The sequence below is a fragment of the Capra hircus genome, chromosome 4 (genome assembly GCF_001704415.2).
Source record: "Capra hircus breed San Clemente chromosome 4, ASM170441v1, whole genome shotgun sequence".
NCBI classification, from domain to species: Eukaryota; Metazoa; Chordata; class Mammalia; order Artiodactyla; family Bovidae; genus Capra; species Capra hircus.
In genome coordinates, this window is record NC_030811.1 from 75769852 (window position 1) to 75794739 (window position 24888).

General features: G+C 38.6%; 2 protein-coding genes across 2 annotated transcripts in view; one reads left to right on the top strand and one right to left on the bottom strand.

Moving 5' to 3' along the window:
• Positions 1–644, top strand: part of DNAJC2 (DnaJ heat shock protein family (Hsp40) member C2) — a 30668-nt gene extending 30024 nt beyond the window's left edge. The window contains exons 16-17 of the mRNA XM_018047263.1: positions 99–253; positions 491–644. Coding sequence (XP_017902752.1) covers positions 99–253; positions 491–565 — 230 coding nt within the window. The 3' untranslated portion in view covers positions 566–644. The remainder of the gene's footprint in view (positions 1–98; positions 254–490) is intronic.
• On the bottom strand, positions 250–16012 carry PMPCB (peptidase, mitochondrial processing beta subunit). The gene is made up of 13 exons (XM_018047264.1): positions 15884–16012; positions 14700–14840; positions 13608–13694; positions 12868–12997; positions 10678–10876; positions 10157–10236; positions 7601–7713; positions 6661–6804; positions 2647–2807; positions 1394–1479; positions 1223–1311; positions 980–1055; positions 250–889 (listed from the first exon to the last, which is right to left on the bottom strand). Exons 1-13 carry the CDS (start codon positions 15977–15979, stop codon positions 825–827), a joined length of 1467 nt encoding a protein of 488 aa, XP_017902753.1. The 5' UTR covers positions 15980–16012; the 3' UTR covers positions 250–824.

A 24888-nucleotide genomic window follows, 5' to 3' on the forward strand; every position in this document is an offset into this window, starting at 1 on the left:
GATGGGCACTTACCAAATGACTCATCTGAGAAGGTGTTCCAAAACAGTTTTCTATAAATTAGGATAACTATTTCAAATAAAATTTGTTTCTTAAACAGGTCCATGCACAGATTTCACCCCTTGGACAACAGAAGAACAGAAGCTTTTGGAACAAGCTTTGAAAACATACCCAGTAAATACACCTGAAAGATGGGAAAAAATAGCAGAAGCAGTGCCTGGCAGGACAAAGAAGGACTGCATGAAACGATACAAGGTTGTAGATCTTTAGTTTATAGATTCCATTATCATTTAAATTATGTTTTTGTACTTATTTCAATACCACCATAGTTGTGGGGTCAGTATTAGACATTTCCTAGCTCTGACAGTTAAAAAAATCAACCTTTTCAGTACAGATTTATCCAATTTGAATGTTTCACATATTTGAAACACTAGAAATGTCTGCAAATCCTGACAACTTTTTGTCTAAGTAAAATGTTTGTCTTCTTCCTAGGAACTGGTTGAAATGGTAAAAGCAAAGAAAGCTGCTCAAGAGCAAGTGCTGAATGCAAGTAGAGGCAAGAAATGACTTATGACAATCTTTGTTGTGTGTGCATTTTTATAATAAAACTGAAAATACTATACAAATTTTCATTCTTAAAATTATACTTAAAGTGTGTCCCAGCATAATTTCTCAGAGTTCAGAGATCTATGATTCACTGTAGTGGTCTTATCCTTTCAAAATCTGACATGGTATTTTATTCATATTTACCAGTATATGTGTTTTTTTTCTTTACAGCTTGAGGGTCTCAGTTTTATAATGTTCCAAATGTTTATTAGGAGCATTTTTAATCATGAAGCCAGCGCATGTTACTGCAAATCTGGTTAAAATCTGGTAGTTGCTCAATAGGACCTAAGGATTTAAAAGAAAAGACAGTTATAACTAAATAGAAGGAAAGTCCTTAGCCAACTTTCTGCATGGGAGACTAGGAGTCAGGCTTACCAACAGCAGCAACAGCTGGACTCTTATCATAAATATATTTGGTACACACTTCTCGAATTATCTCAGCATTTACAGCCTGAAAAATTGAAGATACATGCATTCTGAGTTTTTTGTAGTAGTAAAGACATTGTATACCTGGAATGTTTTAGAGCTAAGGCAAATTTTATGATACCTATCTTGAGGTGTTGTATTAATAACAAAGACTGTTTATACAAGATCCAACAGTATCTAAGGACTACTTACATCAATTCTTGCTTCAAGCTCAGGGATGGGAATTCTTCGATTATAGCATAACATCTGTCTACCTATATCTTCACAGATGGGAGTGGAACCTGTTTTAAAGAAAAAGGAAAACTAAGGACTGGAATCTAGATTAACCATGTGAAAATAAGACCTAAGTCTTTATTCTTTTACCATCAAGTTGCAGCAACATGTTTGTTTTCAGAAGATTTTTGGCTCGTGCAACTTCACTTTCAGTGACACTTGTACACAGTCGCATCCTAAAAACCATTTGGAAAAATCAAAGGTCAAGTAATTTGAAAATGTTATGTGTTTTATGAGTTAATGACCTAAAGAAAGAAAGGATGCTATATTCTCTGTTACATCACAATGTACAAGTGATTATGAACTCAATTTAGTGAAAATTGAAATTACTATCTATCCCAACAGTTACACAAAAGTTAAAATATTACTGATTATTTTCCTCTCAAAAGTGATATGGTTAGCAGAGATTCACTACAGTATAAAAATAGGCTGACTGCATTTTGAGAACTTCTACAGTCATTTTGAAAATTTGTGAATCCCCATATGTTAGGATCTGACTTGCTAGGGGATAGACAGATCAATGGGTCACTGGTTTCTCAAAATAATCTAGCTGAGTCTAACTTAAACCTAATAATTAATGATTACATCTCTTTTAAGTCTGCCTCAGACAGTAAAGCATGTGCCTGCAATGTGGGAGACCTGGGTTTAATCCCTGCGTCAGGAAGATACCCTTGAGAAGGAAATGGCAATCCACTCCAGTACTCTTGCCTGGAAAATCTCATGGACAGAGGAGCCTGGAAGGCTACAGGTCATGGGATTGCAAAGAGTCGGACACGACTGAGCTACTTCACTTCACTTCACTTCACATCTAGCTAGAGTGTAAACCATTTAAGAATGGTGTAGGAAAGGGACCAGAGCTAAATGAACAGTTTTCCAAGAAGCCGTGGGACCTTCTGCCTGTCTCAAGGTACTAGTTTTGACTAAAACACTACATTTCTTTTAGCAGATTCATTTTTGTAACAATGAATGACTTTTATAACTTTTGAAGACTTTTACAACTTCAGACTCATTTTTATAACACAGCCTTTCCAAGCCAGATAGGTTTAGAAATATTTTCTAAAATTCTAGTTGGCGTCTAAACATTTTTAACTTTTTAAGATCTTTCTGAAATAATCTGCTACTTAGTGATTAAGAACTTTCTATAATATAAATCAGCTTCACATGAAACCCAGAAGAAATGTGATCTTTAAAACATTGCAACAATTGCTACTATTGAACAGTACTTAGTCTTGTTCTCTTAATAAAATGCTATCACCATAAAAAATTAATCACCGTCAACAGTGTAAAAGAACAAAGTAGTCTAAATTGGTAATTCTTAAGCAAGATTTAAATTATTTTCTCACCATTCTTTTTGAACAACATGTAGCATATCTGCAACAGTAGCTGGTTCACAAACCATGTAGATTCCCCACAATCCTGTATCTGTGTAGGAAGTGTTGAAAGACTGGAAGCTATGGCAGAGGTTGCCATGACAGGTAAGCTGGGCCAGCTTGCTAGATAAATTCTGTAAGGAAAAGAAACTGTCCAGGAGAACTGTAGGTATACATGTGCGGACTACCAGAAAGAAAAACGAGCTGTAGAAATAGTGACTGCCCCAAAAGGCTGTGTTTCTCAGTTTTATTCAGCAATATCTCAATAAAAAGCTAAAACTCAATGAAACTAAGAATTGTTATCTCACCAGCCCAATGCATCATCCCCAGAGAAAGTCATAATGTTAAAAGAGTTAATCCTTAGAAGCTACACACCGACTTCTAAAATAATACATTATCATACTAAGAGATTATCATACTAAGAGAAAAGCAAAAATATCACTTATATGTAGAATCTTAAAAAAAGATACAAGTGAACCTATTTACAAAAGAGAAACAGACTCACAGACTTTGAGTTTGCGATTAACATATACACACCACTATATATAAAATAATCAACAAGGACCTATGCATGCCACAGGGAACTCTAAGTAATACTCTGTGAATGGATTTATATAAATGTATCACTTAGCTATATACCCAAAACTAACACAACTACATTATAAATCAACTACAATATAAAAATTAAAACCAAAAAAGAGAAGTGACAAATCCTGTCAGGACAGAGCTATCCCTAAAATTAAAAATGGGATGACTTCACATACTGTAGTTTGGACACATTCTCAGGATCCCTTGGCTAATCCAACCCAGCATTCCACTTCTAGCACTGGGATATGGTTATTAATTATATATGTGTTCTGGCTTTGTTGAATAATCATTTATAACCTTATCAACCAAAAAACAATAAATTATGCCAATTTGCTTTGCCAACAAAAAAGTTAAAAAAGGTTAATTTAAAAAGTAAAATAATGCACTGCTATTACCAACATACTTTGTAGAGCTTTTGGCAGTTTGCTTAAAGATCTGAAATATAGCATGTGAACCTAAGATATTTGTATGAAATATATTTTGTCAAAGTCTTTGAGTACAGATATATACACTTTCTTAGCTATTTAAAATCCTAAAGTGATGCTGTTGAGGTGCTGCACTCAATATGTCAGGAAATTTGGAAAACTCAGCAGTGGCCACAGGACTGGGAAAGGTAAGTTTTCATTCCAAAGGAAATGCCAAAGAATGTTCAAACTGTCATACGATTGCACTCACTTCATATGCAAGTAAGCTTATGCTCAAAATCCAAATCCATCAAGCTACGTGTCAGTAGTATGTTAATCAAGAACTTCCAGGTGTACAAACTGTTCAGACTCAAGGTAGAGGAACCAGCGATCCGATGGCCAACTTTCACTGGATCATAGAGAAATCAAGGAAATTCCAGAAAAACATCTTCACTGATTACACTAAGCCTTTTATTGTGTGGATCACAACAGACTGTGGAATATTCTTAGAGATAGGAATACCAGACTACCTTACCTGTCTCTTGAGAAACCTGTATGCAGGTCAAGAAGCAACAGTTAGAACCAGACTTGGAACAACAGACTGGTCCCAAATTAGGAAAGCAGTATGACAGGGCTGTATTACTGTCACCCTGCTTATTTAACTCCTATGCAGAGTATATCATGCAAAATGCCAGGCTGGATGAATCACACAGGCTGGAATCAAGACTGCTGGGAGAAATATCAATAACCTCAGATATGCAGAGGATACCACTCTAATGGCAGAAAATGAAGATGAACTAAAGACCCTCTTGTTCAGGGTGAAAGAGTAGAGTGAGAAAGCTGGCTTAAGACTCAACATTCAAAGAACTAAGATCATGACATCCAGTTCCATCACTTCATGGCAAATAGAAGGGGAAAAAGTGGAAGCAGTGACAGATTTATTTTCTTGGGCTGCAAAATCTGTGGATGGTGATTGCAGCCATGAAATTAAGATGCTTGCTCCTTGGATGAAAAACTATGACAAACCTAGACAGTGTATTAAAAAGCAGAGAAATCACTTTGCTGAGAAATGTCCATGTAGTCAAAGCTATGGTTCTTCCAGTAGTCAAATACTGATACGAGAGTTCTGAGCACAGAAGAATTGATGCTTTCAAATTGTGGTGCTGGAGAAGACTCCTGAGAGTCCCTTAGACTGCCAGGAGATCAAACTAGTCAATGGTAAAGGAAATCAACCGTGAATATTCATTGGAAGGACTGATGCTGAAGTAAAGCTCCAATACTTTGGCCACCATACTTTGATGTGAAGGCTCAGCTCACTGGAAAAGATCCTATTGGTGGGAAAGATGGAGGGCAAGAGAAGGGGGCAGCAGAGGATGAGATAATTGGATGAAATCACCAACTCAATGGACATGAGTCTAAACAAACTCCAGGAGATACGGGAGGACAGAGGAACCTGGTGTGCTGCAGTCCACGGGGTTGCAAAGAGTCAGACACAACTTGGCAAATGAACAACAATAATAATTTTGAAGTAATTTCAGACAGAATAGGAACAAAAATAGTACGAAGAATTACCTTTATCCAAATTCCTTAACAACTATTACTTTTTTTCCTTTATCATTCTCTGTAATATATTTTTCAACTGTTTGAGAATATAGTGCAAATATCCTTTTTATCCCCAAATACTTGTTAATATGCCCTTCTGAAAAACAATGAATTTAACCTCATGACTATGCCAAAGCCTTTGACTGTGTGGATCACAATAAACTGTGGGAAATTCTGAAAGAGATGGGAATACCAGAGCACCTGACCTGCCTCTTGAGAAACCTATATGCAGGTCAGGAAGCAACTGGACACGGAACAACAGACTGGTTCCAAATAGGAAAAGGAGTACATCAAGGCTGTATATTGTCATCCTGCTTATTTAACTTACATGCAGAGTACATCATGAGAAATGCTGGGCTGGAAGAAGCACAAGCTGGAATCAAGATGGCCAGGAGAAATATCAATAACCTCAGATATGCAGATGACACCACCCTTATGGCAGAAAGTGAAGAGGAAATAAAAAGCCTCTTGAAAGTGAAAGAGGAAAGTGAAAAAGTTGGCTTAAAGCTCAACATTCAGAAAACAAAGATCATGGCATCTGGTCCCATCACTTCATGGGAAATAGATGGGGAAACAGTGGAAACAGTGTCAAGACTTTATTTTTGGGGGCTCCAAAATCACTGCAGATGGTGATTGCAGCCATGAAATTAAAAGACGCTTACTCCTTGGAAGAAAAGTTACAACCAATCTAGATAGTATATTGAAAAGCAGAGACATTACTTTGCCAACAAAGGTCCAGCTAGCCCAGGCTATGGTTTTTCCAGTAGTCATGTATGGATGTGAGAGTTGGACTGAAGAAAGCTGAGCACTGAAGAATTGATGCTTTTGAACTGTGGTGTTGGAGAAGACTCTTGAGAGTCCCTTGGACTGTAAGGAGATCCAACCAGTCCATTCTAGAGATCAGTCCTGGGTGTTCTTTGGAAGGAATGATGCTAAAACTGAAACTCCAGTACTTTGGCCACCTCATGCGAAGAGTTGTCTCATTGGGAAAGACTGATGGTGGAAGGGGTTGGGGGGAGGAGGAAAAGGGGACAACAGAGGATGAGATGGCTGGATGGCATCACTGACTCGATGGACGTGAGTTTGAGTGAACTCCCAGAGTTGGTGGTGGACAGGGAGGCCTGGCGTGCTGCAATTCAAGGGGTCGCAAAGAGTCAGACACAACTGAGAGACTTAACTGAACTAAACGGTTATAAAATTAGGATATTCATGTTGATACAGTACTATGAATGAATCCTCTTTCCTTAATCAAAATTTAACAATACAGCAAAAGAAAAAATATTGTTTTTTTTCTTGCCTGGGAGCAATCCAGGATCAGTTCATACGTAAGTCAAAATTCATAGCAGTTTTATCTTCTCATTTATTATGGAAATTTACTTTTTAAATCACATACCATTCCTCCTCCGAAAGAGCGATCCCAGTTTCCAATCAGTGTGTTTGCAACCATGAGACAGATTGTATCTGGATGTGCCCAACCAACAGCTTCAACAGCTACCGCAAGATGTGCCAAAGGCATCTTGTCATCCCTCACTCGAATCTAGTTGGGATAAAGGATGCAAAGCTCTAGTTAAGATTACCACTCTGTAACATGCTTGACAAGAAAGCAATTCACCAGTTCTATTAATTGCAAACTTAAATGCTCACCATGACACTCTAGTTTTTTGAACAATCAGGCCTCATTTTACTCCATATTTCAGAAGGATTTCACCAAAAGATCTCCAGTTGAAATACTACAGACACAGCCACCAAATAATTATGTGGCCAAAAAGCTTTGCATTATTTAACTGGCAGAAATAATCATCAGTCTGAATTTTTCTGTCTAAATTTAGGCTTATTTTACAGGCTTATTTTTGTACTGCCAATGCTAGTCTCGTGTAACTGCCAACATCAGGCTTCTTTCCAGATACTGACATATGAGCATCACCCCTAATGTGGCAAACAAAGCTTCTAATGAGGCTTAAAGAAATAGCTGATAGAGAGCAGATTTCTCTAGAAGTTCTGGCTTTAACAGCTACGCACAGAAATGTACTGTGGGTAGACTCAGTCAGGAATAAATCTAACAGTGTCAAAATGTGGGATGTTTTAAAAAGATTAATTTTATGCCCTGCCAATAGGAAAATAGGCATAATGTCAAAAAGCACAAAAGACCAAATAATACTTTCCTTAAAACAGAAAAATAGGTGGTTAAATATATGCAACAGGAAGAAATACAAGCAACTGAGTCCATGTGCATTTGGACTCCTTTGTTCCTCCATTTTACTGTTAGCAACAGGCACATTTTGTACGAACAGTCATAAATACAACACAAGAAAAGCTTAGGAGGCTTGGCCTACCTCACTTCCTGTGAATTTGCACGGAGGCAGAGCTGGTATTTCTCCTTTGTGTGTGGATAAAGATTCACCAAAATGAAATTTTGCTAACTCAAGCAGCTCATCATGGGAAACTCCTATATTGAAGGAAAATATTTCATATATCCAGCAGCAATAAAATGTAAAGCACATAATTAACTGCCAGTACTTCTGTTTACAATGAGCTTAAGGTGGTATAAATGATACAGGTTACACAAGGACTACTTGCAGTCAGTAAAAGCCTTTTCAAGAGTAAGCTCACAAAGCACGTTTTATCCCTGGTGATAAGACTTGCAGTTGCACAGATTTCTCCTGAAGAACAATCAGTTTTCATCCACTGATTCAAAGATAAGGATAACACAGCTGGGAGGTATTACTTTCCATACAAAATCATGTTATATTAAGTAATTAAAAGTCCTAGAATGGTGGTGGTGGTGGTGAAGTTGCTAAGTCATGTCCAGCTCTTGCGACCCCATGGACAGTAGCCCACCAGGCTCCTCTGCCCATAGGATTTCCCACACAAGAATAATGGAGTGGGTTGCCATTTCCTTCTCCAGGGGATCTTCCCGACTCAGGAATCCAACCCAGGTCTCCTGCACTGTAGGCAGTCTCCTGCATTACAAGTGAATTCTTTACCAGCTAAGCCACTAGAGCCCCCAAAAGTCCTAGTTCAAACTAGCAAAAATGGGTCACTTTTCAATAAAATTTTTAGAGTAGAAAAGAATATGAGCTCTGTATCATTTAAAGAAAGCTGGACATAAGACATGTTTTATTCTCTGTACTCTGCTATAAAAATTCAGGACTTAAATAACCTCATATAGATTCCTGAATAAATTCATAGCCAATCAAATACTCACTATTTGCTATCCAAAATTTAAGAAGTACTTGAATTCTATATAGCCCTATTTTCCAAACTTGAGCCTAAAGAGATTCAGTGAAAGATTCTTAAACTTACAAGACTAATTCAGGCATGGGTAAGTGCCTTAGAAAATATTGCTATGAGATTTTTTTTTAATGAAACATTCCATTAGAACATAAAAGCACAACTTACACCCATATTTTCCAAACAATCTCTGGTATAAAACAAGACAGGGAATGATTATATACACATTCTTTTCACAATCACTACATAGAAGAGCCACCTTGGATATCAGTCCAGACGGTGACTAAACAATGAGAAGACCTTGGTGGTACAAAGATGACAAGCAGAGAGTGTAGACCTGTGAGCGTGGACACAATTCTCAGCACCTGGCAACCACCTCCACTGTTTTACTGCCTTTATCTGTAGCCCTCCTGGTTGGACGTTCCAGACTTTAAGCTCCTGACCCAGTACCACCTCTACTTACCTCTATCCAAAAGGCAGGAGGGCCAGTAATTTCTTTTCTTTTTTTTTAAATGAAGCTGGGTCTGGCCTATTTCACTGAATTTATAATGCCACTGCTTATAAGAAACATTATTGCTTATGTACCCATAAGACAATATGCTAATTAATCTAGAATAGGCCATTAATTAATTGTAAGATATCCCAACTCTGACAATGTCAAAATGAACCAATGAACTGTGTGACAAAACCCACTGCATCCATATGCCACCAACAATGGCAGAATCTCCTAGACAACTTAGTTATTGAGGCCCCATCCAACCAACAGTGTCCCCTTTCCAAGGCAGTTTCATTGTGGAACTCCAGTCAGCACCAGCCATTTTAGAAACAGTGTCACTAACTCAAGAGAACTTTAGAGCACAGAGAGCCACACAAAGGTAACATGTTTCTGACAGTTAACCTCATTTTCATCTTCTTCATTATTCCCAAGTAATAAGCTCGAAGTCTATCCGGGCCAACTAGAATTTTAAATTACTGTCATTTCTAAAGGAAAATTTACACAAAAGAGCATTCCATGTAAATCTTCGTTTTGTCTTAAAAAGAGAAAACTGGAAACCAATAAAATGTACTATTTGCCTAAATTCAGACTACCAGGAAATCTAGTAAAATCTAACCTGAACTTACTTTCTTTCACTGGCTTCAAACACGTTCCTCCAAGGAGGCCTTGTCCTCATGCCACTTTCATGTTCAAATTCCCATTAAATAGTCTCAAAATCCCTTATATCCTTCCCTTCTCAGTAATTAGCAGATCTACTGAATGAACAAACAAATCAAAGAATGAATAAACAACATACTCATCCTCAGGCCATGCCTGACCAAGGATGAAGCTGGTTCTCAAGAAATTTAAAATCTCAAAGAGATTCCCGAACTGTTGAACACTATCTTCCACTGTCATTATCTTCCAGCTCACCCATTTGCCCTTTCCTTGCAAGTAAATTCCATTACATCTGTACACTTATGTACTAGAGGGTCACTAAGTTTTCCTATTAAAAACTCTAATAAGAGAAGACGGGGGAAGTCCGGTTTCAGTGTTCCACATTGCCCTTACCCAGCATACTAAACAATTTGCTCTGTAAATGAAAACTAAAGATATCTCCCAACAGGATCAAACTGATAAGCGTATCACTCTGTTTAAAACAGTTGTAGAAATTTAAACTTACCTCCAGCAGCAGCAAGTACTATTCTTGGCCCCTTATAATGTGTGGTTATATAATCCACTAAGTCCTTACGATTTATAGATCTGTAAATGGAGTAAGAAAAGCAATACTAAAGGGAAATTTAAAAGCATAGATCCTCACATAATATACCTTTATACCTCACATAATATACCTTTAATATCCAATTAAATTGGATCATTCTAAGTTAAATGCAGTCAGAAATAGGATATATGCAACAAATATCAAAGAATTTCTATATATATATATATATATATATATATATATATATATATAAAATGTAATATCATCACTTGTTTACTCCAGAAATAGGTATAAACCCAGATACCTGGAAGTCAAGTAGGGCTAAAGGGTCATTCAAGTACTGTAATGATACCATTTCATTCAGATTATTGGGGGTAAAAAATTACTTTCTGAAACATACTTTTTGAATGTTTGTGAATGTTAATTTTCACAATTCAAATTTTTTTCTCAAAAAAGAGAAAAAATCTGAGAATTATACCTACTTGATATTTTCAGTTGGTCCCAAAATTGTCCGTCCAAGTGCAGTATTTTGATAAGCTGTGGCATGAAGATAATCAAAAACAACTTCTTGTAAATTGGTTTCAACTTCTTGCATCTCTCTAAGGATTACTCCACGTTCACGTTCAATCTCTGCTTCTCCCAATGTGCTGTTTTGTATTATATCAGCAAGAATTTCTACAGCTAATTGAAAATAAAACACAAGAAGAAACACTAACAGTCTTAATTTTCACTATTAATATCTATTAAATTAGCATCAAAAACCACGATAGTGACCAGCACTCAATAGTGAATAAATGATTAAACTGGAAGAAATAAATGTTTCTGTACATTTGATATACCTAAAAGGAATAAATTAAAACAAAAAATATAATCCCCTGTGGTACAGATGAGCTTGGAGAAAATTCCTAAATTTGCTAGAATTAGTGTTATCTCAAACATCTTTCCCCACTTAATTCCAATTAATGGTCAGTGTTGGTTAGATTCTGTTTATCAAAGTCTCTGATATATGATGATTCAACAGAGCTGGAACAGGTAACAGTTGAAGAAAAGGATAATTACTCCAAAAGACATACATTATCATTAATTATCAAAGGATAATTAAGTAACCCTTGGGGAAAATTGATGAAACCTTCAAATATTTATACAAAAACGACCCTAATTTGTAAAAAGTCACAAGTAAACTAAAGGATATATCATGCTATTAAGCAATTTTATCAGAGAAAGTACATGCTTCTCCAAAAAAGAGAAACCTCAACTATCCGTGAAGAATTAGTATACAGTTATAATCACAATCTAAATTTTAGTAAATAGAAAACAAATTTATCAACTTTCATTTTGTTACTCTACTATAAACTTCTGTTCTTTAAATTCACTTAAAGTGGACTTGCTTCAGAAGCAATAATGTTCCAGTACCAAGGACTTCTGTACTCAATTACCTCTATATTGCCCAAAATGACAAAACAGACTGCAAGAATAAGCTAGGACTGAGATTATGACCAAGAGGAAAAGATAATTTGTAAAACCAAATTAAAGCTATCTGTCCACCTAACACCATGTTGTGAATCAAATAAAAAATGCTCCAATAAAATTTAAAAACAATAAAATCCCATCTGTCCAGACAAGTAAAGCCCCAGATGGGTAAGGAAGAGCCCAAAGACAGATGGGAAAATGAGACCTCCTGTATGAAGAGCCTCCTCTATTTGGAAGTAGTAGTCTAGACTGGTACCTAAAAGTGGGGATTCATATTTCCCAATATTTATGTTTTAATCAGAATCTTCTTTCTAATGTATATTTAATACTGAAATTTAAAAGCATAGATCCTCAATAACATACCTGAAATTAAATTGGACCTTAAAGATATTCTAAGTCAAATGCAATCAGAAATAGGATATATACAAGTATCAAAGACTTTACACACACACACACACACACACACACACACACACACACACGTATAATACCATCACTTGTTTATTCCAGAAGCAGCTACAAACCCAGACAACCTGGAAGTTAGGTGGGGCAAACTATTGTTTAAGTATTCTAATGATACAGTTTTATTCAGATTGGTCATCACCAGAGATGGGGGAGGGAAAAATGAGTGAGCTGTTTTAGGTTTATTTTGGGGGGGTTTAGTTTAAATAAATTGAATTTTGGATATTCAAATTTGAAATTGAAATTAATGGAAAGGAAGCTAAGAAAGAAGTGAACTCCAGGAGGAAGAACCAGAATGTGCAAATGCAATAAAGAAGCAAGCACATTCTGTTCAAAAATAAAGCCCAGCAGTCAGAAGATACAAAATATGTTCTGGCTTGTAACAGAAATGAAAAATTTAGATAACAGAACAGAGAAAAAAAACAAAAATAAAAAGTAGACAGTAAAAGTGAATATATAATAAAACAATTAAAAGTCATTTACTAGCCAGGTATGACTCTGGAGGAATTAATATTTGAATCAAGTGTTAGGACCTGGTTTGTACAAGTCTTACAGCCTATAAATATTTAATATCATTTGTCATATTGGTAGGAAAAAGAGGTGCCCCCTCACCCAGAGTTCGATTCACTTATTTTCACATTTCTGGGATTTACTCTTTCTCAGGAAACATAATGCAAACAGTACTAAATTATTTCTGAATGCCTGTGAAAATTACATATCTGCAGTATAAATAATAATACCTCTTGGCAAATCTTTAGAGAATGCTTTGGCATAATATACAGTCTGCTCTCTGGAGGTATAGGCATTGAGATGAGCACCCATATTTTCAATTTCAAGTTCCAGATCTAATTGGGATCTCTTTTTGGTGCCCTGAAATAAAAGAGAGAAAGGGGGAAAAGAAATATATATATATATGTATAATCTCTCCCTTTATCCCTCATTTGTTCTACACAGTTCAGACAATGAATATGAGGACACAAGCCTATGTACAGTTGGATGTAAGGACCAAATGTGGTTTCTAAACTACCTCAGGCTTCAGAAATAGTGACATTCTTTCAGATGACAGTTACATCCCAAGAGAAAATCTTTGTTTCACTTCTACAGAGCAATTATCAGTCATTATTTCAGGTAATTATCCTGAAAAAAGAAAGATTCTAAAAAATAATAAAAATAAGACATGCATAGGCTTCCCTGGTGGCTCAGAAGTTAAAGCATCTGCCTGCAATGCGGGAGACCTGGGTTTGATCCCTGGGTCGGGAAGATCCCCTGGGGAAGGAAATGGCAACCCACTCCAGTATTCTTGCCTGGAGAATCCCATGGACGGAGGAGCCTGGTGGGCTACAGTCCACGGGGTCGCAAAGAGTCGGACACGACTGAGCGACTTCACTTTCACTTTTGAAATAGTTCTCTTTACCTTACAATAAGACTTTGTGTTTACTGTCTCTTAAAATGCGTTTAAAAAATAATCTTTATAACTTGCCTTGAAAGCCATATGCTCCAGAAAGTGAGCCGTTCCATTATTCTTCTCATTTTCATATCGACTTCCAGCATCAATCCAGAGCCCAACCTTAATATAGTCAGGTAAGAATTAGATAAGACATCATCATCTTTTTTTTTTTGAGGGGATAAGGTAGGGGTGCGGAAAAGGCAATGACACCCGACTCCAGTACTCTTGCCTGGAAAATCCTATGGATAGAGGAGCCTGGTAGGCTGCAGTCCATGGGGTCGCTGAGAGTTGGACACGACTCAGTGACCTTTCACTTTTCACTTTCATGCATTGGAGAAGGAAATGGCAACCCACTCCAGCGTTCTTGCCTGGAGAATCCCAGGGACGGTGGAGCCTGGTGGGCTGCCGTCTATGGGGTCGCACAGAGTCAGACACGACTGAAGCGACTTAGCAGCAGCAAGGTAGGGGTGGGGGCAGTGTTCTTCCTTTTTCTGACCAATGCTTTCCAGTCTTAACATTAAAGTTTTCTTGACTGGATTGACAATATAATCCTATGAATTATGAGATTTAAAAATTTTAGTCTTCAGTCTACTGGGTGCCACAAATACTTACTTGCCAGCTTTACTGAGGATGCAGATTGTTAGCCCAGTGTGTTACTACAGTCAATAATCAAGTATAAGATAAAGAACATCAGAAGAGACTCAGAAAATCTAGGTTAAGATCCTGGTTCTGTCATGTATTAGTTGTTGTGACCTCGGACAAAACCATTTAACTTCTCGAATCTTGTTTTTCAATGAAATGGATGCAATGATCCCTGCTACAAAGAAGTATTTTAAAGATCAAATAAGACAAGGTACGTAAAAACATTTAGCACACGGTAGTCCAGCAAATATACTGCTCTCATTATTATCAACACTGCACAATACAACCTGCTACAAGATGCAGTCGCTTAAACTAAGCACACATGCACCCAGCATGGAGGTATTAGAAGAAACGCTTCACAAGTAACAGCCACTTGTCGAGGCAAAATAACCGCTGCTACTTTCAACTACCTGCCAACCTACTGAAAAGCTTTACACGTACAGTCTGCTCTCCCCTAATGAGGGGTCAAACTAAATCACTTACTGTGCATGTTGCCAGCCCAGAGTCTTCAGAAGCCACCCTGAGTCCATTCTCCAAACAGGTTACTCGCGTTTCAGGAACGTTCAGAACAACTTGTGTAGCAGCCTGTGTACTTCTCAATCTGTTTCCTCCAAGATATAATGACTGGTTGGGGAGAAAGGAAGCAGCAAAACATATCACTATTCTTAATACAAATTATTGATTAGAAAACCAAATTTATCTCAAAGAGACTCTAAAGTACTCTTTCCTCCTTAACTTTTACTTCACTGGATCCATGCCTTTGCCTACCCTAGGACCATTCCTCAACCAACCACTTTCCTAAAGCCAGCAACATGTCTACAAGCATGCCCTTTCCTGAAGAAAAATGAACAGTTTTTGTCATTATCCTAAAAGAAACTACTTTTATTTCAGTACCTCTAGAAATGTTTAGTATTCATAAAGGGAACAAGAAGGGGAGAAAAAAGTCAAGAAAGGGAGAGAAAAATATAAAAATACACGCACAGCATAGAAATGCTTAGCTTCTACTCTTCAAGAAAAGCAAAGTTTTGAAAAGGACAGAAAAAGAAAGGGTAGAAAGAAGGGTAATTACTCAAGATACACTCTGGCTGACTGATTTATTGACTATGGACTATTCGCAGGTCCCCATATGTTTTCTTCTTTATACATATGTTAAAAGTCCCACGAACTCTAGAGAAAGCTAGTCTCTTACGAGAAAAATACATATACAGACAAACTTTTCCTTTAGCTGCCGCAGGGTTCACAGGAAGCAGAGCTGGACGAGAGCCAGTTTTAGGCAAAAAGAGAACTCGGAGCGGATGGGGGTGGGTCCTCGGTTTTTAACAAGCCCCCCCCCCCCGCCCCCCAGTTGTAACCACTGCTTTTAGTAATCAACACGCTCTCTTTACAATGACTTCTGAGTAACTGGGGGAGGGGGTTAGTAAACCACGGTCATCCCACACGTCCCTGGCAGGTCACGCGTTGCGGGTGACCAAAGCCAGCCCAGCGCCGACGGGAATAAGCGTCCCCGGCAGCCGGATGCCCCACGGGTCCCGGCTAAGGCCCGATCCGCAGTTGGAGGTGTGTGGGGCAGACGCCCGTTAACTCAGGGTCGCCGCACGGGGTCCTGCGGGTGAGGCCCGGTCTAGCCTGATTCCAGGTGGCACCCAGACAAGTAGACGGAAGCTCACCGGCCCAGCAACGCCTCGGATCAGGAGCCTCTCGGTGAAACCGCAGAGCCGCCGCCGCGCCGCAGAAAACAGCACCGCTCGGGCCGCCGCCGTCATGGTCTCCGTTCTAGACTGTAGGAAGGATGTGCTTCCGGGGTCATGACCTGAGGGCCCAGGCGAGAGGGCGGACCCCACCTAGTGACCATGATGGGAATGACAGTCCTGTAAGCGGTCTTGGAATCTTTCTGGACGTGGTGCTGACTGAAGAACACGAATTAGGGAGTCTGTAGAAGCCCTTGGATCAGCGGTTACTTTAATCTCCTACGACGTGCAAGGCACAAATGTAGAAGAGTTAAAGGTAACTTGGGGCAACATATTATCCCAGCGGTGGGTGAAATTGATTGGAAAAGGGGGGATTTGATCCGTAATATGAGGAACATGATTCCTCACTGTCCTTAGAGGAAATCTCCAGTGCAAGGGACGGGCGTGGTGAGGGGAGAGAAGCAAGTATCAGTGTTGACCCCTATTCACACTTCAGCACCTTACAGTCTGGCTCATCCCATTCCACAGAAATTGTTGGTGAAGCCACTAACTGCTGAAAGATGGACATACAATCCTTGACATGGATTTCTTTCTTCATTCTGTTTAAAATTTTTGTTTATTTTCCTGCATGGGGTCTTAGTTGCAGCACACGGGGTTCTTCCTTGCAAAGCGCAGACTCTTCTAGTGGTGGTGGGGCTCCAGAGCAAGAGGGCTCTTTAGTTTGGGCGCCTGTAGTTGACTCTGAACTATTCTAGCTCAGTAATTGCCCGCAGTGGGTATAGTTGCACTGTGGCCTGTGGTATCTTAGTTCCCATGACCAGGGATCAAACCCATATCCCCTGTGTTGGAAGAGGATTCTTTCTGTTAAGATTTGTTTGTTTGCTTATTTGGCTGTGCTGGGTCTTCCTTGCTGTGGCAGTGGGGCTTTCTCTACTTGCAGAGAGAAGGGTGCTACTGTTCTGCTATCTTGCAGGGCCTTCTCACTGGAGTGGCTTCTCTTGGGCTCAGTAGTTGTGGAGCACAAGGCTTAGTTGCTCTGAGGTATGTGGGATCTTCCCTGGACCAGGGACAGAACTGTGTCCAGTGCATTGGCGGGCAGATTCTTAATCACTAGACAACCAGAGAAGCTCTGGAAGAGGAGTCTCACCCACTGGACCACCAGGGAAGTGGACTTTCCTCCTTGTATCATTTTATTTTACTTTATTTATCTATTTTGGCAGTGCTGGGTCTTGGTTGCTGTGCAGGCTTTTCTCTAGTTGCAGTGAGCAAAGGCTACTCTCTAGTTGCCACTGAGGCACCAGGAAAATCCTCCTTTAAGAGCTGCTCTTTCTTCTAGTCCCTTCTTTACCTCTTGGGAAGCTCTTTATACACATATATCTTAGTGAGACTAAAAATAGCCGGCACTGTACTAACTGTACTATTCCTGTGCTCTTTTATAGATGTAGAAACTGGGATAAATAACTTGCCTGAGTTCAGTTTAGTTCAGTTCAGACACCCAGTTGTGTCCAACTCTACAACCCCATTGACTGCAGCACACCAGGCTTCCCTGTCCAACACCAACTCCTGGAGCTTACTCAAACTCATGTCCATTGAGTCCCTGATGCCATCCAACCATCTCATCTTCTGTCGTCCCCTTCTCCTCCCACCCTCAATCATTCCCACCATCAGGGTCTTTTCAAATGAGTCAGTTCTTCGCATCAGGTGGCCAAAGTATTGGAGTTTCAGCTTCAGCATCAGTCCTTCCAGTGAATATTCAGGACTTATTTTCTTTAGGATGGACTTGTTGGATCTCCTTGCAGTCCAAGGGACTCTCAAGATTCTCCTCCAACACCGCAGTTCAAAAGCATCAATAATTCAGCACTCAGCCTTCTTTATAGTCCAGCTCTCACATCCATACATGACTAAAGTTCAGGATACTAATAATAGGCTGTGTAGCTCCAAAGCCTTTGCTCTTAAACACCATGTCATCCTACCCTGAAAGCTGGTGTTCCCCAGGGATTTGGACCTCGGCCTGGGCCTCTTCCACTGTACACTCTTCCTGATGGTTTCCACTTTCACTTGAGGCCTTCCCTGTTTGTCTTTCTTTTGAGACCAGGCCCTCTTAACCATTCAGTGACTGGACAACTACACTTGAATATCCCATTGGCACCTCAATATCAACTTGTCCAGAATGCGCTTCACTGGCTTGCTCCTAAGTCTATTCTTGTATAGTCAATGAAACAGCCAATGATACCTCCATTCACTAGACATCCAAACCAGAAACCTGGATTTCATCCTCAGCTCCTCCCTGTTTCTCATTCTCAATATCCAATTAATACACCCCTTTCCAGCCTTTTCAATCTACCCCAGCCCAACTGTCATAGTGTTTGGAACAAGGGATCTTTTTTGAATGCAACTTGTAGTATGATAGTCCCATTGTGAAGAACCCCCCAGTAACTTCCCTTGGTCAGGATAAAGTGAAGGCTCCTTAGTATGGAACATAGGTCCCTTCGTAAGCTGATTCCTACTTATCTTTCCAGACTCATCTTTCTCTACCTCTCCCTTCTGCTATGATCCACAGGTTCAACCTGTAGGATCTATTATATAATAAAAACAGCCAAGTTTATTCCTTCATGTTTCTAAAACAAATGTGTGTTAACAATAAAGAAATACAAGCATGATACATATATACAAAAATATTTAGGTATAATCACAGGAAGCACCTGGGAAATTTCAGCACATCTTAATTCAAACTTAGTTTAGGATCTCAGGGAAAATGACAGAATAAAGACCTCTGAAAATTCTCTCTTCTGTTCATAAAATAAATGAGAAAACTGGTTTTAAAATTGGCCAAAATATGAGACTTCTCTGGTGGTCTAGTGAAAAATAAAAATGGCCAGAATCAACATTTTCAAAACTCTGAAAATTAAACAAGGCTTGCAGTAATCTGGGGTGCTATTTTTTTTTTTTATCCAGTAAAAACACCAACATTTCAGTAAGAATACTGAGCTTCATACTGTTCTAACTTAAGGGTTTAAAATTATAGTGTTTAAGTCTGTCATTAGTCCCTTGCCCCTAACTCCGTGGTACCTTTAAAAACCAGGATCCCACAACCAAGGTGAAAATCAGCAGCCTGGCAGCCACCAGAAAGGGCAAAACTGGGTTGGAATTCCTTCAAGGCCTCAAATGTATCCTCAAGGCCAGAGGATGTAAATTATTTGACCTGTCTCACGCTCTGCTGGGGCTTCCCTGGCGACTCAGCGGTAAAGAACCTGCCTGCCAGGGCAGGAGACGCGGACTTGACCCCTGAGTCAGGAAGGCCCCTGACGAAGGAAATGGAAACTCACTCCAGTATTCTTGCCTGGAAGGTTCCACGGACAGAGGAGCATGGTGGGCTACAGTCCATGGCGCTGCAAAGAGTTGACATGACTAAGCAACTAACACTTCTACTTTTTTAACTTTTCATGCTTTTCTGGATGACCTCACTTGTAAGTTTGCCTTTATTTGACCTGACTTGAGGCCAGAAGCCTTCTTCTGGAGATGTTTGTCGAAAATATTTAGAGACAGCTGTCTAACTTTAGGTGGCTGCTTGGAGGTAGCAGATAATGATAAGGGCAAACAATAGGCAAACCAAGAAGCTTAAAAGAAAAAGCTAGGGCCTCAGTTGTCCATATAAGGATACTTCATTTTACTGCTCTATACTTTTTTGTGTCTCTCAAATGTTGTGACTTTTAAAAATTAAAATTTCGTGGCAACCCTATTGGCACCGTTTTCTCCTGGGTTTGCTCACTTTGTGTCTCTATGTCACATTTTGGTAATTCTCACAGTATTCCAAACTTTCTTCATTATTATTATATTTGTTATGATGATCTGTGATGTCAGTGATCTTGAATGTTACTAAGGCCCAGATGATGGGTAGCACTTTTTAGCAAGAGATGATTTTTAAATTAAGGTCTGTACATTGGCTTTTTAGACATGGTGCTATTGCACATTGCAGTATAGTATAAACATAACTTTTATGTAAAGTGGGAAACTGAAAAATTCATGTGACTCACTTTATTACAATATTTACTTTATTGTGGTAGTCTGGAACTGAACCTACAAGATCTCTGAGGTCTACCTATAGAGGCTTTGAAAAGCCCGGGCATATTTCTGGGAGTCTGGAAAGACATGCACATGTCTGTGGCTGTGTGCATACTCAGGGCTGTACACACGCCCGGGAGAGACCTGAGAACCCGCTGGCTGACCTTGAGGCTCTGTGCAAGCAGGAAGAAAAGGCTAAGGCTGAGTTGTCAACTGCCTGGCTAAGTGTTGAAGGTATACACAGAGCTTCTGACAACGACTGAGAAGTTCATTGGATCTAGGCATTCATGGAAGTATCTGTATAATTATTAGCTGACCATTAAGCTATTTGAGCAGAAACTTCAGTGGTAACACATGACTTTAAGGAATTAATTTAGAGAAGTCACTAAAGCAAGCAGCGGCGACTGTATCTGGGAGAGAGTGGAATCTGACATCCAGAGCTGACACATTATATTAAGTGTCTAGTTCTCAACAAAAAAATTACAGGTCAAAGAACTAAGAAAATACAGTCATGCACAGGAAAAAAACATCAAAGTAAATGTCCCTGAGGAAGCCAAGACATTGGACTTAATAAGACAAAGACCTTTTAAAATAAGATGGTTTTAAAATGTTCACAAAACTAAAGGAAACAATGTCTAAACAACTAAAGGAAGGTATGAGAATTATGTCTCATCAAATATAGAATATCAACAAAGACATACTAATTATCTTTAAATCAAAAGCCTGGAATTAAAAGATAAAATAAATGAGATGGATGGGCTCAACAGCAGCTATGAACAGGTAGAAGAAAGAGCCAGAAAGTGATGACAGATCAACTGAGATTAACAGTCTGTGGGTTTAAGAGAAAAAAAATGAAGGAAAATGAACAGATCCTCAGATTTCTTTGAGATACCTTCATGCATTCCAACATGCACATAATGGGAGTGCCAGACAGAAAGTACAGAGAGAAAGGGAGGGAAAGTATCTCTGAAGAAGTAATGATCCAAAACACCCAAATTTGATGGAAAACACTAAAACATGTCTAAACATCTGAACAAATTTGAAGTAGAATAAACTAAGACATCTACACTTAGACATATCATAATGATAAAACTATAGAAAGACAGAGAAAATCTTTTTTTTTTTTTTTCAGAGAAAATCTTAAAAGCAGAACAACTAAGATATCTATTCAAATATCCAAGTCTTGGTAACAGTTTTGAAATAATTCACACGTCATGTAATTCTGCCACTTAAATTATACAGTTCAGTGACTTTCAGTGTATTCACAGAGTTGGGTCACCATCACCACCAATTCCAGAATATTTTAATTACCTCAAAAAAAAGAAACCCATACCCTTTGCTGTCAACCTCCACTCCTACCTTTTCCCCCAACCCTAGGTAACTACCAAAAAAAATTTACTTTGTTTCTTGACAGTTTTGCCTTTTCTAGATGTTTCTAATAATGGCATAATGGAATGTATAGTCTTTCATATAATCGTTGAGTATACTTGTTTCTTAGAACCAATGACTATCCTTCACTTTACGTAGTATTTTCAGGGTTCATCCATGTTGTTGAACATGTAAGCCCTTCATTCATTTTACTGCTGAATAACATTGTTTCATGGATATATACCTGTGGGTCATTTCCACCTTTTTGTTCTTATGATTTATGCTGTTATGAACATCAGTATACAAGTGGATCCGTTTTCTTTTCTCATATATATATCTAGGAGTGGAATTGCTGTGTCAAATGGTAACTCTACACTTAACTTTTTGAGGAACCATCATATTGTTTTCCAAAGTGCTAAACCACTTTACATTTCCACTAGCAGCACGTAAGGGTTCTAATGTCTGCACATCCATACCACTACTTGTTATTGTCTCTTTTTAAAATTTTAGCCATCCTAGTGGAGGTGAAATGGTATCTCATTGGGATTTTGAGTTTGACTTTGATGTCTGAGGGAGTGTAGGGGAGGTGGGGAAATGACTTACAGCAGAAGTGGCCTTTGGAGAGCCTAGCAGTGTTGGAGGCACTGAACTCCCGGTGGTGGCAGTGTTATAGGCATCCTGCCTGGCCTCTGATTCCTACTCATTTTCAGACCCTGCTTCTCCAGTCTCTCTACTGAGTCTCTGAAGCACAGAAGTTTTATTTGATGAAGTCCAGTGTTTTTGTTTTTTTTCTTTAGTTGCTTGTGTTTTAGGTGTCATATTAAAAAAAATGCACAAAGATTATGAAGATTTACATCTGTGTTTTCCTCCAAGAGTTTTATAATTTTAGTTCTTTCATTTACATCTTTGATCCATTTTGAGTTAATTTTTATAATATCCTATGAGATAGGATGTCCAACTTTGTTCTTCTGCATGGGATGTCTAATTGTCTCAGCACTATTTGTTGGTATGGTCATAATATTTAAATGGGTTGATGTTTATCGCCAGTCCTTTTATGTGGCTTTTCTAAACTGATTAATCTTTTGACTGAATTTCATTCTCAAATAGTTGTTGCTAGTTTTATTGTTTTGAAAGTTTCTTTATGGATGTCAAATTCCTTTAAGCTTTTCATGTTTGAGAATATCTGCTTTTGTCTTTATCCTTGAACAATATTTTATCTGGGCTTGATGTTCTTGGGTCACATTTTCATTTGCTCAGAATTTCATAAACACGGCTCCATTATTTTCTTCAATATTGCTTTGGAGAAACAGAGGCTAACCAGATTTTTTTTAACTACCCTAAATATGGCTCACTTTGTCTGTTTGAAAATCTGAAAAAAAAAAAAAGGTTATTCTTGAAGTCTAATAACTTAACTATGGATATATCTTAATATTGAGTAATTTTTTTCTTTTTTTTGAGTAATTTTTGTGTTCAGTGATTTTCATCAAAATTTCAGGGAACACAATAAATGTTTTCAATCTGCAGATTCACATCTTTCTTCATTTTAGGAAAATTCTCTTTGTTTATGTATTCTGACATTCCACTCAGTGAGTTCTTTCTTGGGGATAACAGTTCTCTTTATGATGAATTACTTTATCTGTCTTCCATGTTTATTTATTTATTTATTTTTAAATTGGAGGTTAATTACTTTACAATATTGTATTGGTTTTGCCATACATCAACATGAATCCACCACGGGTATACACGTGTTCCCCATCCTGAACCCCCCTCCCTCCTCCCTCCCCGTACCATCCCTCTGGGTCATCCCAGTGCACCAGCCCCAAGCATCCAATATCATGCATCAAACCTGGACTAGCGATTTGTTTCATATATGATATTATACATGTTTCAATCTGTCTTCCATGTTTATTAGCATCTCTCCAAGTTCTTGAAGCTTTGTCATTTTCATCTCAATCTTTTGTGATTATCTCAAGCCAGAAATAGACCCACACACATCTAGCCAACTAATTTTTGGCAAATATGAGAAAGTAATTTAATGGTCAAAGGATACCCTTTCCCACAAATGGTGCTGAAGCAATTGGATATTTCTAGATACCCTCCCCACTTCCCTTAGTGAATCTCAGCCTAAATCACACACCTTATATAAAAATCAACTAAAATTGAATCATAGACTTAAACGTAAAACTATAAAACTTTTAGAAAAACACATAATATAAAATCTTTGGGATGTAGGGCTAGGTGAAGAATTTTTAGATTTGATATCAAAAGTTAATTTCCTGGGTGTGATTTGTATTACAGCTATGAACAATATTACTGTTGGACAAGATAGATAAAGGGTACATAAGATCTCTCTATATTATTTCTTACAATTGCATGTGAATCTACAATTACTTCACAATAAAAAGTTGAATTTTAGGCGAAAAAGAAGTTACAGTTCCAAAAAAATTTTGTGTTGTGGGAGAAGAACCATGTGGGAAAAGTACTGTTTCTGTCTACTGATCATCACGTATCACAGTCACGCACTCATACACACACACACACACACACACACACACACACACACATTAGTCACAGAGGTTCTTAGAAATTGATATAGGAAGAGAAATTTAGAATTGTTCATCTGGGCATAACTAATAAGGTAATGAAGCAAATTGCAAATGAATTGGAGTAAAAAAGTCTTTGCATGTTTCACAAAGCTTTCCTGACCCAGCATTTTCTACAGTGGCCCTCTAATGAGGAGGGAGCTATGAGCGAACTGTGAGGCGTGGACTGTGACGACTGGAGCAGCTCCCTGCATCTGGCTGTGGTACTGGCAGCCTTTGTGCCCAGTGTGGACTCACTGAAGTGCTTTAGCTTTATTTCCTTTTGTTTTTTTGCCTCTTCATGGAGGTTACACTGAGTGGGAAGGAGGCCCTGAGTTGAATGTATAATCACCATGGGAACAGAGGCCACAGTCAATCCTTGGGAATGTACTCATGCCCCACCCCCACATGACTATTGTCAAAGTCCTTCTTATGCATTTTTTTCCATGCCCTGAATGTTTCTGAGTTTGAGTGTGTGAAAGTGTGTCTGTGTTTGTCATTCTTATAGATTACCTGATTTGTCCTTGAGGACAGAGGCAGAGGAAAATGTAGGGTACTTTATACAAACAATTTCAGATCCTTCAAAGTTCTGGTTTGTGTTTATTAACTAGGAATCAATTATAAACAAGTGTGGTAGAAGAAAAGTAATTGCTGAAAAATCTGAACTCCCACTTACATCCACTCAGTCTCTCTTCTATAGGAAATTAAGTCCAGCATTTATGATGATAGCAAAATCTGATTTTCTGTCTTCCTCACCTTCATTTTCTGCTAGTCTGCTGCTGCTACTGCTAAGTCACTTCAGTCGTGTCTGACTCTGTGCGACCCCATAGACGGCAGCCCACCAGGCTCCCCCATCCCTGGGATTCTCCAGGCAAGAACACTGGAGTGGGTTGCCATTTCCTTCTCCAATGCGTGAAAGTGAAAAGTGAAAGGGAAGTCGCTCAGTCATGTCTGACTCTTCGCGACCCCATG

What these genes read in the sequence shown, in the direction of transcription:
- PMPCB (XM_018047264.1), bottom strand. Translation starts at nt 15,979, where the DNA reads ATGACGGCGGCGGCCCGAGCGGTGCTGTTTTCTGCGGCGCGGCGGCGG. An exon ending in TCCGAGGCGTTGCTGGGCCG is followed by an intron (nt 14,841 to 15,883) that starts GTGAGCTTCCGT and finishes CTCCCCAACCAG; the next exon opens with TCATTATATCTTGGAGGAAA. An exon ending in AGCTTGAAGCAAGAATTGAT is followed by an intron (nt 1,056 to 1,222) that starts GTAAGTAGTCCT and finishes TCAATTTTTCAG; the next exon opens with GCTGTAAATGCTGAGATAAT.